The 17,716-nt window shown below is 40.8% G+C and overlaps 1 protein-coding gene across 9 annotated transcripts in view; it reads left to right on the plus strand.

The window, feature by feature from the left end:
• pip5k1ba (phosphatidylinositol-4-phosphate 5-kinase, type I, beta a) overlaps window positions 1–17,716 on the plus strand; it is a 131,251-nt gene that overhangs the window by 82,926 nt on the left and 30,609 nt on the right. For all 9 annotated transcript variants that reach the window (XM_052019382.1, XM_052019373.1, XM_052019381.1 and 6 more), the window contains exons 7-12: window positions 1,183–1,482; window positions 7,351–7,562; window positions 9,814–9,897; window positions 11,003–11,051; window positions 14,596–14,680; window positions 17,099–17,257. In XM_052019382.1, the coding sequence (XP_051875342.1) occupies window positions 1,183–1,482; window positions 7,351–7,562; window positions 9,814–9,897; window positions 11,003–11,051; window positions 14,596–14,680; window positions 17,099–17,257 (889 nt within the window). The remainder of the gene's footprint in view (window positions 1–1,182; window positions 1,483–7,350; window positions 7,563–9,813; window positions 9,898–11,002; window positions 11,052–14,595; window positions 14,681–17,098; window positions 17,258–17,716) is intronic.

Below are 17,716 nucleotides of genomic sequence, written 5' to 3' on the forward strand. Positions count from 1 at the left end.
TCTCTCTCCATTAGCACAGCCTGACCTGCTAGGCAGGTCCCACAGCCTTGTTTTGCAACAGTTTACATTCCTTTGTCTATACTATAACGAGTACCATTAAACCATCAACCACTATTTGTCTCCACGGCAACCCTGACCTCACCCCTTCATAGTATTCCTTTTATTCAATCTATCCTTTCCCTCCACAGCCCCCTCTCCCCCATCTTCTCTGCCTCTCTCCCAGTTTTGACAAAGGGTCTTCAACCTGAAATGTTAATCATGTTTCTCTTTCCGCAGATGCTATCTGAACTGAGTGTTTCAGCACTTCCACTTTCATTTCTGTTCCAGCATCTGCCATTTTTGTCTGATTTTTCCTGTTTGAAAATCCTATGGCATTGTTTAGGGTAAACAGAGTATGTCGCCTCGAGGCCAAGCCTGCATTCCTTCTACTGCCCAACAGAAGCGTCTTACCCGGCTAGCCAACTTTTTACTCAGTACAGAATGCCCATCACAAATGACCAATGTAAAAGTAATTGACCTTCAAACCCAGTAATTAATTGTAATTGATGCACTTTTGGAAGATTTTTCTGAGGTGTGTGTTCAGTCAGACTCTATAGACGCACCAGTCTGCCTTTTTGGCCGGGTGACAGAGTGGTTGATTGATTGATGGAAGGAAATGCAATATCTTTGAGTAAATAGTATTTGGGGGTGTGGTAGAGGTGGGTGCGGGGTTGGAAGGTCAAAGGTGGAGGTGTGTTTGAAAGCAGCATCAACTTACTGAGCCAAATCCAATTCCAGACAATATTGAGAGAGAGCTTGAAAGGGTTTTGTTGGAACGGTGTGTTGCTAAATGTCATGGTTAATGTATAAGCTGTACTGATTTAATAATGAGCCCAACATCAACTGTTGTTCTGCAGGTAGGAATTCAGCCAGAATTAGTCAGCGAGGCTAAAGGTTCAAAGCTAATGTACCTTCCATGTTTTTGTGATTACTTTAATACATAATGTATAATGAATTTCGTGTGTCAAGTTTCCCGTCTGTAGTTCTAATTTAAATTGGCTCCAATTATTCTCATTGGACAGGTGAATGCCAAGTCTGCCTCTGATCATTGTTGCACAGAATTGGAAGGATTTAAATATGGCCATGCAGCGCTTAGAAGTTGATGTGCAACAATTTTAATCTGAGGTTTTCTCTCCCTTGCAGAATTTAAACCAGAACCCAAGGACGCTGTTGCCAAAGTTTTATGGATTGTACTGCATGCAGTCGGGAGGTACTAACATAAGGATTGTGGTTATGAACAATGTGTTGCCATGTTCTGTGCGGATGCATCAGAAGTACGATCTGAAAGGCTCAACGTACAAACGCAGGGCCTCTAGGAGAGAGAGGGAAAAAGATATACCCACATTCAAAGACTTGGACTTTATACAGGACATGCCAGATGGTCTCTTTTTTGATGCTGAAACCTACAATGCATTGATCAAAACACTTCAGAGAGATTGCCGGGTACGTGAAACCGTAATTCAATACTTGCTGTGGGGCTTTTAAATGGATCCAAAGGGATGTGGGCAACCAGTGTACATAGGCTATTGAAATGTCAGAAAATAATCAAAACTAATGGCATGGTGGTCCTTGATATCCAAAGGGGATGGAAGTAATGGCACAGACACTTGAAGTCCTGGTTGGACTAAACCTGGAGTACTGAGCGGTGCTGGAAAGGATACATTGGAAGCAATGCAGCATAGTTAACTGAATCTCACTGGAATCTGCAGGTTAAAATGTGAGGAGCAATCATTAAAAATTAAGCTTGTAGGCTACAGGAAACTTTTCCCCATATCAGAGGTAGATAAAACTAGAGGATGTGGGTTTAGGGTAAAGGGGAAAAGACTTTGAGGGGATATGAGGGGGACCACCTTCACCCAGAGGGTGGCAAGTACCTGGCATGTACTGCCTGAGAGAGTGGTTGAAGCTGGGTCTCTGACATCATTTAAGCAGTGTCTAGATGAGCACTTGCATTGACTTGGGTACAGAAGGCTATGAACCAAGTGCTGGGAGATGGGATCAATTCTGAAGGGTCCTCGTTAGTCGGTGTGGACGTGTTGGGCCAAATGGTCTGTTTCCATGCTGTACGATTCTCTGACTATATGCTCCCCTGGAGGTTTAAAGTCCAAGGAGTACCTTGGCCAAAGTGTGGTTTCTATCCACTCTGTACCAAAGATGGCCCAGTGGGGTTGGCAACCTTGGTCCTACTACACCAGCATCTATCAAACAAACCACGTCCCACCCATGCAAAACAAAATCTCCACAATTTGATCTGAGTTTGCTTCTGACGTCAGTTTGAAAGATGTCATGGTGGCAGAGCATAGAGGCGGCCCTGGGCTTAACATCTAAATGTGCCCCACAAAAAAAAGACCTTGAAATGCCATTAATGTTGTCCTTTTAAGTGGTCTCTTTAAACAGATGTAGGGTTTGGGTTGGTCCATCAATGCTGGAAATATTGTTCTCCAAACACTCATCCTTCCGTCGGGAGATTTCTCATGGTAGACGTAATGGCATTTTAGAACATGGGTTGCCAACTCTGGACGTATTCCTGGAGACTTCACCATGTGACTTCTTACCTTCCACTGTTTATTCCAATAGTCACACTTCTGGTTGGCCATTGCATGCATCTTCATGACGCCTTGCCTTGCCTCGCCTCCCCAGCCAGTTGGAGAGTGAATACTATTTGCAATTCAAACTGGATGATTCTCTCTGACCCCATTCCCCACACAGCCAAGTCAGGTTCTTCTGTTCTCAGAATTCTGATATAAGCATTGAAAGAAACTTAAGAGGAAAGTAAAGTCACAAGTAGAAATTCTTGTTCCTCATGGCTCCATGGTTGTATTCCTTCTGCAAGTTTGGTTTCATTGACTTCAGTGGGCAGAAGTGAGGACAACCAGCATGCACGCTTGGCCCTGACAACCGGAGAGAGATATCTCAACCATTATACTTCATCTGGATTTCATTCACACTGGTGCCCTGCAGATTAATCTACAATTTTTTGAGGCTCGAGGACAATTGAAGAGATGGCAGGCATGTGACAGAGAGTGGGTTACAGGAAATGGGCAAATAGGATTGATGGGATTGTGCTATAAGCCACCCTAAGCTCAATATACTGAACAACCTCCTCCTTTATTGTGAAGAGATACGAATATGATTCCAAAAAGATTGGCAATAATACTTCTGGTTTTGATGAGAATTTCTCTGCAATCGTGGAGAAAGGAGACAAAATCTGCTGCTCCATTCTTTTTGCTCAAGCAACTAATTTGGAAAGTACACAGTGTTTTAGAACACTTGAATCGCTCTTATAATTTGCCACATTGAATAGGAACAGATAGATTTTAGTGTGTGTAGGATGTATTTTGTAAGCATTTTGAATAATGGATTTGACAAAGGTGACTCCTACCAAATGACACACAGGCTGAAACTGTCTAACACTGCAAACAATACGAGAAAGACTCAGGTCTTGGAAATTGGGATTGGAGCAGGTGTGAAAAAAGGGGGAGGCTAGTATTATGTTGTCTGCCTTCAAGTAATTGCTTGCCCTCTTTATATATTTAAAAAAAATAGCGTCAGAATAATCAGGCTGATGGTAAAATTTTTGATCGTGGCCTACAGAAGGTGGCACGCATTTTAAACACTTTGTTTAACCAGAACACAACGTGGCTAAAAATTAGCCCTCTGTTGTAAGCATTACACAGGCATTGTTTATGCATTGAACTCTACTTCTGAAATTTGGTTTTATTCACTTCAGTGGATCTGAACTTTGGAAACTAGTTTCAACATATGGCCATCACTACATTGTGAAGAATTTCTATCCCTCAAACTACCAAAAGAAAATTGTACAGCATTACTTTTGAGCAGCATCTCCTCTGAACCTTTAAAATTCAGGAAGATGAAGTGGAGGAGGAAGAGTGGTGATTGGCTACCTCTTTATATTGAGGAAACAACAATACGATTAAGGAAAGTGAAAGATGCTGAAAGAAAAGATGCATTTAATTGGTGATGAATTTCAAATAAATGCCAACTGAAAATTGCCTTATGATTTAGTTTCAGCCTTCTGAAAAGATGGAGGAAAGTAAAGGTTTAAACTAGTATCGACAATGGGGTGTCCCCATGTAACGAACAAGTTCAGTTTTTACAGATGTCCTTAAGTCAATTTTGTTCATAAGTTGGTTAACATACAACAATCACTCAGTATGGTAACCGCACCTTCAGTATTGTAATGAATGGCATCAAAAGTACATAAGGCTGATAAGAAAGAATAATTATTATAAGTGGAGAGAGAGGGAGGAAACTAGTTCTGCCGTTTGTAGGAACAAACATATGTACGTACTTCGGACTTTTGAATTTAATAATATGGGAGCTCGTTTGTTCGTACATAAGGGTGGCCTTAAGTTAGGCGTTTGTAACCTGGGGCTGGTCTGTATATTAATTGATGGATGATTCTTGTGGGGGATAAAACTGATAACTTTCAACGTGACCTTAATAAGTGGTGAGTAATATTTATGCCACACAAGTATCGGGAAAAGATGGTCTCTGACAAAACAAAATCTGAAGATCTTCCATTAATAGTCAAAAGAATTACATTACAGACTCATTATCAATATCTGGGTAGCCATCTTTATCATGCACTGAATTATAATTCGTCCAGCCACATAAATGTTGTTACAAGAGCAGGTCAGAGGCTTGGCATCCTGCAGAGAGAGACTCCCCAAAGCCTTTCCATAGTCCACAAGAGACAACTTAGGAGTATAATGGAATACTCTGCATCCATTGAAAGAATGTAGCTCGAACATCACTGGAGGAGCTTGATACCGGTCTGATTGATTGTGCCCATTCTCCATCCAAAACATTCATTCCCTCAACCATCAGCACATTGTGGCTGCAATGTATAATGTCTATCAGTTGCACTACTGCACATCAACAAGGCTGCTCTAGTAGTACCTCCTAAACCCAGCTGGAATCACAAGGGCAGCAGGAGCTTAGAATATCACCACTTGGAAGTGACACACCATTCTGATTTTGGAAATGTATCACTCTTTCTTCATTGGGTTAAAATCCTGTAACTGCCAATCTAGTAACAGTTTAAGAAGTCAGGATCACTGATATTTTCCTGAGATCAATTTGCAATGACAGTAAACATTGACCTCTGCACCAATGCCCTTATCACATTGGGGAATAGAAGGTATTTAGTGTAACATTGATCATAAATTCAAATAGATCACTCTTGGCTCATTCTGTACTTCAGAATTAAAAATGTCAACACCTTTCCCCCAATGGGTTTAATGTTCAATAAGTATACATGTGATTTCTTATAGCCTTGACTTAACTGTATCTTTGTGTCCCTTCAGCTGTTAGTAATTGTTCCTTGCACTCTCTTCTCACTCACTTTTCACCCATCCTGTTTAGACCGTCATTGCTTCCTGTTCTCTTCAAAAATAAAACTGCAGATGCTGGAAATCTGAAGTAAAGGCGAATGCTGGAAATACTTAGCACGTCACTTGGTATCTGTGGAGACAAAAAAAAGAGTTAATATTTCAAGTCAATGACTTTGCACCGGAACTGGCCAGTTCTGATACAGACTGGAGAAGCTGGTTATCAAAAATGATAAAGTTCAGCGTCAAGTCCTGAGGGCTGCAATGTAACTGGCCAGCAGATGAAATGCTGTTCCTCAAGTTTATGTTAGAACAGTGAAGGAGACCAAAGATGAGATCAGAGTAGGAGAGAGAATTAAAGTGCCAGGCACCTGAAAGCATCCTCGTGAACTGAACAAAGGTGTTCTGCAAAGCTGTTACCCAATCTGTATTTGGTTTCGGTGATGTACAAGAGACGACATCATGAGCATCAAATGCAGTACACCAAATTGGAAAAGTTGCAAGTAACCTGCTGCTTCATCTGGAGGATATTTGGATCCCTAGGAATGTAGGATCCCTCTGACCTCCTCGTCTTTGGCATCTCATCCCATTCCAACAAAGCCCAATGTAAGTTCGAGGAACAGCTTCTCATCTCAACTAGAAACGTTCTAGTCCTTGGGATTCAACACTGAATTCAGCAATTTTAGATAACTAGTCCTTCCAGTTTGTGTCAGAACTGGTCAGATTTGATGTAAGGTCATCAATCTGTAATGTTAACCCAGTCTTTCTCCTTCTTCTGAAGTTCCCTAGCCTATTGGTATTTCCAGTATTTCTTGTTTATTTCAGTTTTCCAGTAACTGGTGTGTTGCACCTCACACTCTCATAATTTCTTCTTTCTCTCTTGCCTCGGTTCTCATTCAGTTCCTTCTATTTACATCCCCTTTAGGCAGAATTGTTGCGATTTAGCAAGCCTTCAACACACTCACTCAGCGAGCTCCAATGCCATCCATGGCATTTAGTTTCTCTTGGTCTCCACAGATGTTCCTTTTTGTTCTCTCCATTCCTTCCCCTTTTCTGCAGTTTAAAATACATTTTGTAAGGTTTCCTAATCCTGATGAAAGATTATCAACCTGAAACTTCCGTATCTCTCCCATTGTCCACTCTCCCCATGCCCTCACCTTTCCACTACACATTCCTTTCTTTATGAGCGCTAACTTTATTTCCTCTTACTCTTGAGGGGAAATAAGCTCGGTGCTAACTTTATAAACTTATAAATTTGTGTTACTTCCACTTCCTCAACACTAACCATCTCTGCCCCTGCCTCGGTCCCCTGCTTATTCATTCATTCGTACCTCTTGACTCAACTATTACAATGTGTCCTTCACCACTGCACTGTCTGTAAACTTGAGCTCATCCAGAACTCTGCTGCCCACACCCTAACTTATCCCAGTCTCACTAACTCACCACCCTTCAAATTCCCTCCCTGAACTTTCCCGACCTCTTTCTCCTTTTAAAAATGTTTCCTAGAAACATTTGACCAAATCTTTGGTCCTTTGCTCTAATTTCCTTAAGCAACTCAGTCTTGAATCTTTGTAATCCTTCCGAGAAACATCTTTTCTATGTTAAAGTAGTTGTATAAATACTGGTTACTGTGACTAGCTCTCCATTATATGCTGCAGATTTAATTTTTGTTTTGTTTTCAGTATACTTGGATTCAATCAAATGATGTGATTAACTTGTAAGTGAAAATCAAAGAAACGACAGATGCTGGAAATCTAAAATAAAAACAGAAATTGTTGGAAATACTCAATGGTTCAGGCTGAATCTGTGCGAAGAGGAGTTAATGTTTCAGATTGAAGGGCCTCTTCTGTTTTTATTTTAGATGCCATTAACTCAGCGGCCTGGTACTTGGGTGGCTAAATAAGTTCATGTGAAAATGCTTTTGATTCCTAATATATGGATGTCAACTTGTCATCAGGTTTTGGAAAGTTTTAAAATCATGGACTATAGCCTGTTGTTGGGAATCCACAACTTGGATGTAGCTGACAAAGAGAAAGAAAACGAGGTGGAGAACCTTCAGACTGCCCCAGACGGGAAGCGAGCAGTAGGGCAGAAGGTGTTGTATTCCACTGCCTTGGAATCTATACAGGGTGTTACAAAATCAGGGGAATCTGTCGGAACAGATGAAACGTAAGTCACATCAAAATACCACTAATATAGTCGGTCAATATTTGCTGAATTTAACTTAATTACTGTGTTATTAAATGATTTATGGGCTTTTGGTTGATTGTTTTGCTTTTCATTAGAATGCATTATAATGACTGCAATCCTACGATTACTTCACTGGAGTAGTAATCTAATAACTCTCACAACATTTAAGGAGTATCCAGATGAGCAGAATCAGAGATTTATTATCACCTACTTGTATGACGTGGAATTTGTTGTTTTGTGGCAGCAGTACAGTACAAAGACAAAATTACTATAAATTACAAAAAGAAATAGTGCGGAAAAAAATAATGAGGTAGTGTTCATGGGTTTCATAGACCGTTCAGATGGCAGTGGGAGAGAAGCTGTTTTTGAGTCATTGAGTGTGCGTCTTTGGACTCCTGTACCACCTCCCCAGTGTTGGTAATAAGAAGAGGGCATGACCCCAATGGTGAGGGTCCTGATGGGTGCCACCACCTCTTGAAAATGTCCTTGAATTGCCAAAGTATAGAAGGCTAAGAACCAAGTGCTGGTAAATGGGATTAGTACAGCTGGATACTCGATGGACAGGGTGGGCCGAGGAGTCTGTGTTTTTGATTGCAGTGTGTCAGAGCGGGAGAGCCAATGGCCTTGTTGATGAGAGGTAACTGCAGTGGTGGATGTGGGTTGAATGACAGGGAGTGAGGCAGATTGATGCATGCAAAGTAACATCAGTTAGTACATTTATTCAGCATCTTTAACATTCTGTGGTGCGTTGCAAGGGTGTTGTTAAAGAAAATTTGACAGCCATTTAAGAAGATATTAAGGTGGGTAACCAAAAGTTTGGTCAGAGGTTGAGATTTCACGTAACATCTCAAAAAGAAGGGAAGAGGTCAAGAGGTGTAGAGAGGGGACACTTCAGCTTGGGGCCCTGATGCAGCTGAAGGCACAGCTTTTGGTGATTGAGCAGTTAAAATCCGAGAGGTGCAGCAGGGCAGGAATGAAGGAGTGCTGAAAATTTGGAGGGTTACAAGACTGGAGGAGATTACTGAGGTAGCAGAGCCTGGTGGTTTCCACTACTGAACCAGTGGAGGTGGTGTATGACCAATACTACATTAAGCATTTCGAAGATAGGGAGTGGTGAGACCATGGCAAGGATTGAGAATGAGAAGAGGGTTGTTGCTTGACTTGGGGTCAGTCTAGGTCTGTGAGCACAGTGTTGGTGGATGGGTGGGAACTAATGCAATCTAGCACATGGGCAGCAGAGCTTTGAGTGAGCTGAGGTGTATAGAAGATAGATCAAGGGAAGCTCTCCAGATGAGTATTATATTGCAAGTCTAATGTAAGCAAAAGCAGAATTAAATGGTGGGTGATCTGAGACTGGGGCAAAGGGGGACTATGGGGATGATGGTGGGTCAAGGCAGTGAATATTAATTGTATGTGTGGATGTTGAACAAATGTATTGTTGGAAAAAATGAGAATGGGTCCTCACTACAATGTGGTAAGTGCAGAGGATTTATGGAATACTGTCTGTGCGCTCTCCTGGCATGTGTAATGTCAGTCCTAGAATTCTTCAAATGAGCCATCTTGAATTGTTCCATGTAAAATTTGTGTGACATATGCAAAGTCAATTCTAGATAAATCAGTCAATAAGGATTAACTAGGTTGGTGTAAGTTTGGCAATTACTTTCGCGTCAGCCAAAGTTAGAGCCACCCTCTGCCAACTCACCTACCTTATTTCTCCTGTGAAAGATTGCTGAGAATGCAAGGGTTAACAACGGGCAATGTAAGGGTTAATGGTATGCTTCTCATTGTCAGTGGGTTCCCAGAGTAAAGAATGATCTCGGGCATATGTGATACATTAGTTTTGTCTAGTTTTGATGCCAGGTGTAAGTGGGAAAGAAGTAGTTTTTTTAGACATATCTTGTTATGCTAAAAACTTTATGTTAAACAATTGCCTGTGCAAGTGTAACTTGCCACCTAGCTTTCCCATGAAAGTTGGTATAAAGATACGCTGTAACCGAGTCTTCTTTGAGTGAGGATCAGTACAGAGCTAGGGTTACACTGTTTACTCTTTCTCTGTACCGCCCACTCCTGCTAGCGAAAACTAATAAAGCATTTATCATACGTTCTTTGGTTCTGCTGTTGTCTGATTCATTACAGAGCGCGGGTGAACTTTGACACTCCTTCCACACTTGTTGATTATTTTTAGCCACTTTTATTTTCTCACTTCATTATTCTTCATTTCTCTTTCCAGAATGGGTGGCATACCGGCCAAAAATAGTAAAGGGGAGCGGGTCCTCCTTTACATGGCCATCATCGATATTCTACAGTCCTACAGGTATTGACTGCTCGATTAGAATTACCTTTGTTCTGAGCAAGTGCTCCTGTTTTCAAACTGACCTTTCACTCTAGCTAAAGATTCCAGGTACATAAGGTGGCCACAGCACTTCTGCCGTTAAAGGTTTCACTTTGCCAATGAATGCATGTTAAATAACGTTCCTGTCCTTATCCCCACATAGCAGCAAATGTTTTGGAATGCTTTCAATTTAAAACGCTTCACATACGAGTTCTTGAAAATACACATTTAAAAAACCAATAAAAGTTGGGGAGGAATGGGGGCACCTGTAATGACAAAATGAATGGCGCTATTTAATTTACCCTCCCACCACCACCACCAACCCCCGCCCCCCCCTCCCCAAAATATTATATTGGGGATGGCACCACAGCACAACTAGTAGAGCTGTGGCCTGTGAACCAGTGACCTGGGTTCAATCCTCTTATTTTCTTGTATTGTGTTAGCATGGAGTCATAGGGCCAAAGGGCCTGTTTTCAAGTTCTGTGACCTGACTAGCTTGCTAATATATGCAGGTATTGGAGCTCTAACTGGCATTTATCTCTCAGCAAAGCAAATCATGTGAAAATTCAAATCTAGATACATCAGTCAAAAAGGAACAGCAATAACATTGCGGTGTTTTCAATACTGTGGCTGGATCAGGTAGGACTCTGGGTGCCAATATATCAGCCCATCCATCATAGCAGATTCAGCAGAAATGCTCAGCCATGTGCTGTTAAGTTAGACATCTTGGCTCTGATGCTCTGCTGTGGTAAGAGAGAGAACATTTCATGGCTACAATAGGGAGGGAGGCACTCCTGTGATCTTCAAGCACAATGTTGATGAATCTTTACTGAGTGGCTGGGTTTGTTGATCATATCACTGAGAGCTTGAAGTGGAGGATGCTTTGTCCCTTGACTTAGCTTATCTCTTGATCACGATCACAATAAATATTTATAAAATAAAATTGGATTGTTCATATTTGTACATTATACTATTCCATTGTCAAATCTTCCCTGCTATGTTCAATGTTATTTTTCAATATGCATCTTCAAATCACAATTGCAGTGAGTTCACATTTTTAAACACTGATATTTTCCTATCCCAAAAGGTTCATCAAGAAGCTGGAACACTCCTGGAAAGCTCTCGTGTACGATGGGGTAGGCGTGCGTTTCATTTTTCTTTATGATCAAAGCACTAACTGAAAGAATGAAACTACTAAATATACCTAACAACAGTGACCCATAGAAAGCAGTGCATGGGAAGTGGGGAAGTATCCGGAAACACACAAGTCTTTGTAATTGTGTCAAGTTATTAAGAAGAAATGCAAATTCCAAGCAGTATATGTACTCATTCCATTAATGGGTCCCCTGTATAATTGCATTTTATATGATTTACTGTGCATATGGGACTAACTGGATCTTTGTTGCCATGAACCTCCTTCCATCACTCCTCATGTCACCTCATCACTGTATGCTTGGACTCCTTTCTTCCCCTCATTTTTATGCAGCTTCCCCTTGTTCACCACAACCCCTCCTTGTGGGAGCATGTTCTACATTCTCATGGCTCTTTAGGTTAAAAAAAAAAGTTTCTCCTGAAGTTCCTATTGGATTCATTAGTATTTCATTCATCAAGAGTGCATGTGAAACATTATTTCTTGCTTGGTGGTGGTGGAGTTGGTCTGAGAGGTTAAGTTGTTTAATTTCAAGGTAGGATTATATTAGGTTTCTTTAAACATCCATTTGTATGTTCTTGCCATTTTTAATTTGCTCCCTTTGTGATAGTTGCTTACGAGGATAACAGCCCTGTACCAATTGTTCAGAACATCCTGTGAACCGCTGCTTTCTCTGTGATAATGATGAGCCATTATCTTGAAATTTGCCAGGGGAAGAATTAACATTAGTTGAAGAGGGGATACTTTGCTGCATTCACTAACTTTTTAATCAGTACTTTCTTTTAATTATTTGTTCTTTGGAAATGCCAGCATTTTGTGTCCATCCTTACTAGTCCCCATATGGAGAAAACCGTTAAGAGTCAAACAGATTGGCTAGTCTGAAATCACTGTTAGGCCAAACTGGGCAAATATTCATCTCCAGAGGTCATAAGAGAACCGGATGGATTTTTACAGTAAACTGATAGCTTAATTGTTATCTTTACAGAGATTAGCTTTAATTCCCGATTTACCTAATTACTTGAATTTAAATTCCCCGGTTGCCATGGTAGGATTCAATGGGCCAGAACTCTGGCTCCCAGTCCAGTAATCTAACCACTGGGCTATGGCATCCCTAACGAGCACAACAGCTTGTGAAGTTTATGATCGGTTCCGGCTATTTTTACTACCAGTGAGCCAAGTGGAACAGTATTACATTCAGACGTACATGTCAACTTTGCAAGCTTGACCCAGAGTCTCCAGTAATTTATGAAAATTATTGGGTCTCCGGGAAATTGGTCATGAATCCGGACGCACACAACTCCGAACCTCTGTGTGAGTGATCTCACAGACCATCCAAGTCCCAGGTTTGAATTCTTCCCAATAAAAACAGAAAAAGGTTGTTTGTATAAAAAGTAATCCATTTGGTGAAGTCACGTAGGATGGTAAGTGAACTTGAGCAATCAGAATTTCCACTTGTCTTCCAAGTCCATGACTGGCCCTCTGGGCTGTTCACAATGTGCAGCTTTCACCACAGGCAACGTGGTCTTTGTTGATAAATGGAGCTGATCACCTTGGGTATTATTGGGCAATAAATGGTAGCTAGCATTGTAAACTAACTTCATAACTCAAAGAGGGGAGATTGAGATTTCAGAATTGGCTCCCATCATTACCTTGAGAGGGAAAATATCTTTCTTGGGCCTTGGGGTAATAATGTAAAATTGTGCAGATTCTGAAAATCTATAATCAAATAGTCAGCAGGTCAGGCAGCACCTATGGAGAGAGAAACAGAATTAATGCTTCAGGTAGATGCCCAATTATTACAATAGGCTACACTTAGACATTTGGGTTTTAAGGTTGTACGTTGGGAAGTGAGAGCAAAAGGGAAAGTTTGTGATAGGATCAAGGGCAGTGGCAATAAAATTATGCAAAGGAATGGTGCAAACCAAAAGGGGGTGATAATGGGTCAAGTACAGAAGCAGGAGGTTGTTCTGAGGGAGGTGTAAATGAAGCAGAATCATTATCTGAAATTACCAAAAGGAAATAAAAATTGGAAGTGTGCATTACTTGTAATTGTTATACTCAAGGATGAGTTTGGGAGGCTGTTGTGTGGATGGTTAGCTGGTGTTCCTTGAGTATACTTTGAGCTTCATTGGAACCAGAGGATGGAGAGATGAGTGGAGCAGAGAATTCAAGTGACAAACTCTGTCAGTATATATCATCTTGTGATAATGGAATTCATACAGTCTGATAACAAGAGAACAATGTTATTTATTGATGCAACATAAGAATGTAGTTAAAAACAATTCCTAGCATTATATCTCCCAAAGCTCTACTTAGCAATAGATTTGGTCATTAAGATAGTCATTCAGATGAGAAGATTTGTTGAAGAGGCAGCATTTTAGCATAGAACAGTGGAATAAAAACACAAAATACCATTATATCCAGTGTAAACCACAAGAAGAGGCAGAAATGGGCCATAAAGCCTCTTGAGCTTGCTCTGTCATTCAATAAAATCATGGTTGATTTTCTGCTTCAACTCCATTTCCCCACCCATTTTTTTTCCCTATCCCTTGGTGTCCAAGAATAATAATCTCAATAAGTGCCCGTCCAGAGCCTTTCTGAGGTAGGGAACATTGAAGATCTGCAACTATAGATATTAGCGTTATAGACTTGTACAGCATGGAAACAGGCCCTTTGGCCCAACTTGCCCATGCCAGCCCATATGTCTATCCGAGCTAATCCCAGCTATTCTCCTTATTTCAGTCCCGAGTGGCCAGCCTCTTATCCTGTGACTGCATTCTCTTCTTCTGCACTCTCTTCAACCAGAGGAAACAGCCTCTCGCCATCTACCCTGTCATCATTCCCGGAATCTTGTACATCTCAGTATGATCACTGATCGTTTCATCAAACTCTAGTGTGTGGGCCACTCTTTATCAGTTTATCCACTTAGGATAACACCCTCATCACAGCAATCAGTCTAGTGAATCTACCCTGTCTTGCCTCAGAAGTACACACGTCTTTCCTTGGTTACAGAGACCAGGACTGTTGACAGTGTGGTCTCACCAAGGTATGAAAGACTTCCCCACTCCTGTACTCTAAGCACTAAAATATTAGATATCACAAATTATGTAGCTATGTATCACAGGACATGATGGGAATAATGCTGATAATATCCCTAAGGATTGTTTGCCTCGCACCTTTTGCATTCTTGATCCCTCCTGTGGCGAGGGTGGACTGTGGGCTTGCAAACCATCACTCAACAAAACATTAGCAGGAATGCAGTACATTTGCAGCACCAGGGACACTAAAGCTAAAGAAATGGCATAGTTGCAGGAGAAGAAAGGGTAAATGGCACAACCATCTATTATCTTGGTGCACAGTTGCAGTAACAAGGACAATGAAACTGAATATCTATTTGGACCCCTGTGCAAATGGGCATGTCCTTTCTTTATGACATTGCTCCTGGGCTCACTCTGTCACTGAGCCTTAGTATGTGGGACATGGGTTGGTGTCTTACCTTAGTTATAGGTCTATTTCTTATCTTTCATTAGGATTCTGTGTCAGTCCATAGGCCGGGATTCTACGCTGATCGCTTTCTGAAGTTTATGAGCAGCAGAGTGTTTAAAAAGACATTGTGTGAGTATCAGGAAATGTTTAATACTTCACTGTTGTCTGCCCTTTTAGAAACGCTGATTGTATGGAACAAACATCCAAATACGATCACTCAACGCAGACAGCCGTTCAGCCTGTCTTGTCTGTGCCAGCTGTTCAAAAGAGTGATCCAATTGGTCCCATTACCCCTGCTCCTTCCCACGCCCCTACAAATTTTTCTCAATTTATTTATCCAACTCCATCTGAAAGTTACTTTTAAATCTGCCTCCCTCTCAGTACAACCACTGCTGATCACAACTTTGTCCATTTTTGTTTTTGAGAAGATTTTCTTCTGTTTTTTCTGTCAATGACTTTAAATGTGACCTCTGGTAACCAACAGTGGAAATTCTAATTTACACTGTCAAATCTCCTCTTGCCCTTCACTTTTCTAAGGAACAGAGTCTCAGTTTCCTCCTTTTGCTACATTGTTCATTATTCCACATGACTTTTCTTGTGCTGTTTTGAAGGAAATTACCATTTGATGTGTTAAGCCTGCTGTTGATTGACGGGAATATAAGTTATTGCAGTGTCAAAAGGTTAACTTAAGTTGACCTGACTCGCTTTACAATTGGCATCTATAATGCGTACTCCCTATCCAATGTTGGATACGTTTAGTTTAAAGGCTTCAGTTGGATTAGAGAGCACATTGACATCTCCAGGAAAAACCCAAGACCTCAACAAAACCCCGCACCATGCCACAAATGAGAAACTATTGTACATGTAGTATCCTGAGATCTTAAGTTTCCTTCATTTTACTATTTAAAAAGCAAAATACTGAAGGTGATGTATCTCCAAAATAATAGCAGGAGATGAACAGACAGGGAATGGAGGGATATAGACCATGCAGAGGCAGATGGGATTAGTTTAAATTGGCTTCATAGTTGGCATAGACATTGTAGGCTGAAGAGCCTATTCCTGTGCTGTACTGTTCTATGTAAGATGCTAGGAACACTCATCAGGTCAGGCAGCATCTGTGGAGAGACAGACAGATAAGGTTTTGGGTCATTGATCTTTCATGAGCACTGGATAAATGTACGGATGAAAGGTCCTCGAAACTTTAACTCTTGTTTCTCTCTCCACAGATACTGCCTGATCTGCTGAGCATTCTTTTCATTTCCCTTTCTGTGTTAAATATTTTTAGTAAAGTTGTTAATGCACTCCCACTAAAAGGGGCCATGGATAGAAACAGGTAGTAGTAAAAGGTTGCTCTTCAGGCTGGAGGGAAATGTACAATGGAGTTTGGTAATTGGTTTATTGATGTACCAAGATACAGTGGAAAAACTTGCCATCCAGACAGATCATTTCATACATACATACATCAAGGTAGTACAAAAGGAAAACAATAACTGAATGCAGAATATGGAGTTAAGGCTGCAGAGAGAGTGCAGTGCAGGTAGACAAATAAGGTACAATTAAGTTTTCCAGGCGTCAGAACTAGGACGGCTGCTTTTCTTAATGTATGTTAATGATTTGGACTGAAGTGTACAGGATACAATTTCCAAATCTGCAGAGCAGTAGGAACTGTGAGGAGGGTAGTAAAAGACTTCAAGGATAGAGTGATAGATTAGTGGAATAGGCAGATAAATGGCAAGTGAAATTTAATGCCGAGAGTGTTAAATTTAGGTAGGAAGACGCAATCTAAACTGGAGGGCTAAAAGGGGTACAGGAACAGATATCTGGAGTATAAGTGCATAGTTCATTAAAGGTGGTAGGATAGATCCAAAAAATGGTTACAAAGCATATGGGATCATAGGCCTTGTGAATAGAGGTGTACACTGCAAGAGCAAAACATGATGAATGTTTATACAACACTGGTTCAGTTCAACTGGAGTATTGTGTCCATTGTATAGGAAAGATGTGAGGCTTCAGCTAGAGTATAGAAGTAATTTTCTAAGATGATTTCATGGATAAAGGACTTCAGTTATGTGGATATAATGAAGAAGCTGTGGTGGTTCTCCTTGAAACAGAGGAGATTGTGAGAGGATTCAATAAAGGTATTTAAGAAAAAGATGGGTATTGACAAGAGTAGTTAGAGAGAGATTATTCCCTTTGGTGGATGTGGTCAAGTACCAAGGAACATAAATGATTGGCAAAAGAATCGGAAGTGACATGAAGAATTTTTTATGCACAGAATATTTAGGATCTGGAAATCACTGTTGGGAGGAGTAGTGGAGGGAGTTTCAATTATAGCAGTCAAGAGAATTGAGTGTGTGTTTTCAAGGAAAGAATTTGCAGGGCTCTGTGGTCAGGGCAAGTGTGGATGTGACACACAAGATCTGTCATGATACTGAATGGCAAATCAGCTTTGAATGGTTGTGTGGCCTTTTTCTTAGGTTCTTATGATTGTAATTTGGCATTTTGCAAATGGATTTGGTATCTTTGTCCATTTGTTCATTTTCACAGCCTTGCGATCGTCTCCTTCGAAGAAAGCTCGAAATTCCATTCCGGTTGTTAAATACATAGGGCAGGAAGTTCCAGCCTCTGGACTCATACAGGACGTGACTGAGGGGAAGAGTGAGATGCTGTTGGGAACGAGGAGCTATTGTAGTCTTGACGAGGAAGGTACTGCATAGTGTTTATGTTTAACTTTATTTAGACATTAATTGTTCACATGAGCCTTAATCTAAGGTTAATGTTTAAGTGAGAGGTGCTGTCTGTTTATGCTTTTTGCCTCAGTTAGTTAGAATTTTGAGTTGAGATCTTTTCCACCGTGGGATTGCAGCTTTAGGTGAATGACCAATTGCAATCATTGGAAATGGACAATGGTACACAGGAGTCAGACCTGCAGTCAAAACTTAATTAGAACTCTTCTCTACAGAAGGGTTTTACTTATCTTCATTCCATAGCGGTACAGCATCATCACCCAATTCCACGCTTCACATTTCTGAAATTAAAGTAATAACTTTGTCATTTTTAAATCCAATCTACTTCAGCGCTTAATTCCATTACCACTTATCTCAAGTACAAATGAGGCTGGTTCTTTGTCCAATGACTGACTGTCAGGTTCCAAAGAGAAGAAGC

The sequence above is a fragment of the Pristis pectinata genome, chromosome 7 (genome assembly GCF_009764475.1).
Source record: "Pristis pectinata isolate sPriPec2 chromosome 7, sPriPec2.1.pri, whole genome shotgun sequence".
Classification (NCBI taxonomy): Eukaryota; Metazoa; Chordata; class Chondrichthyes; order Rhinopristiformes; family Pristidae; genus Pristis; species Pristis pectinata.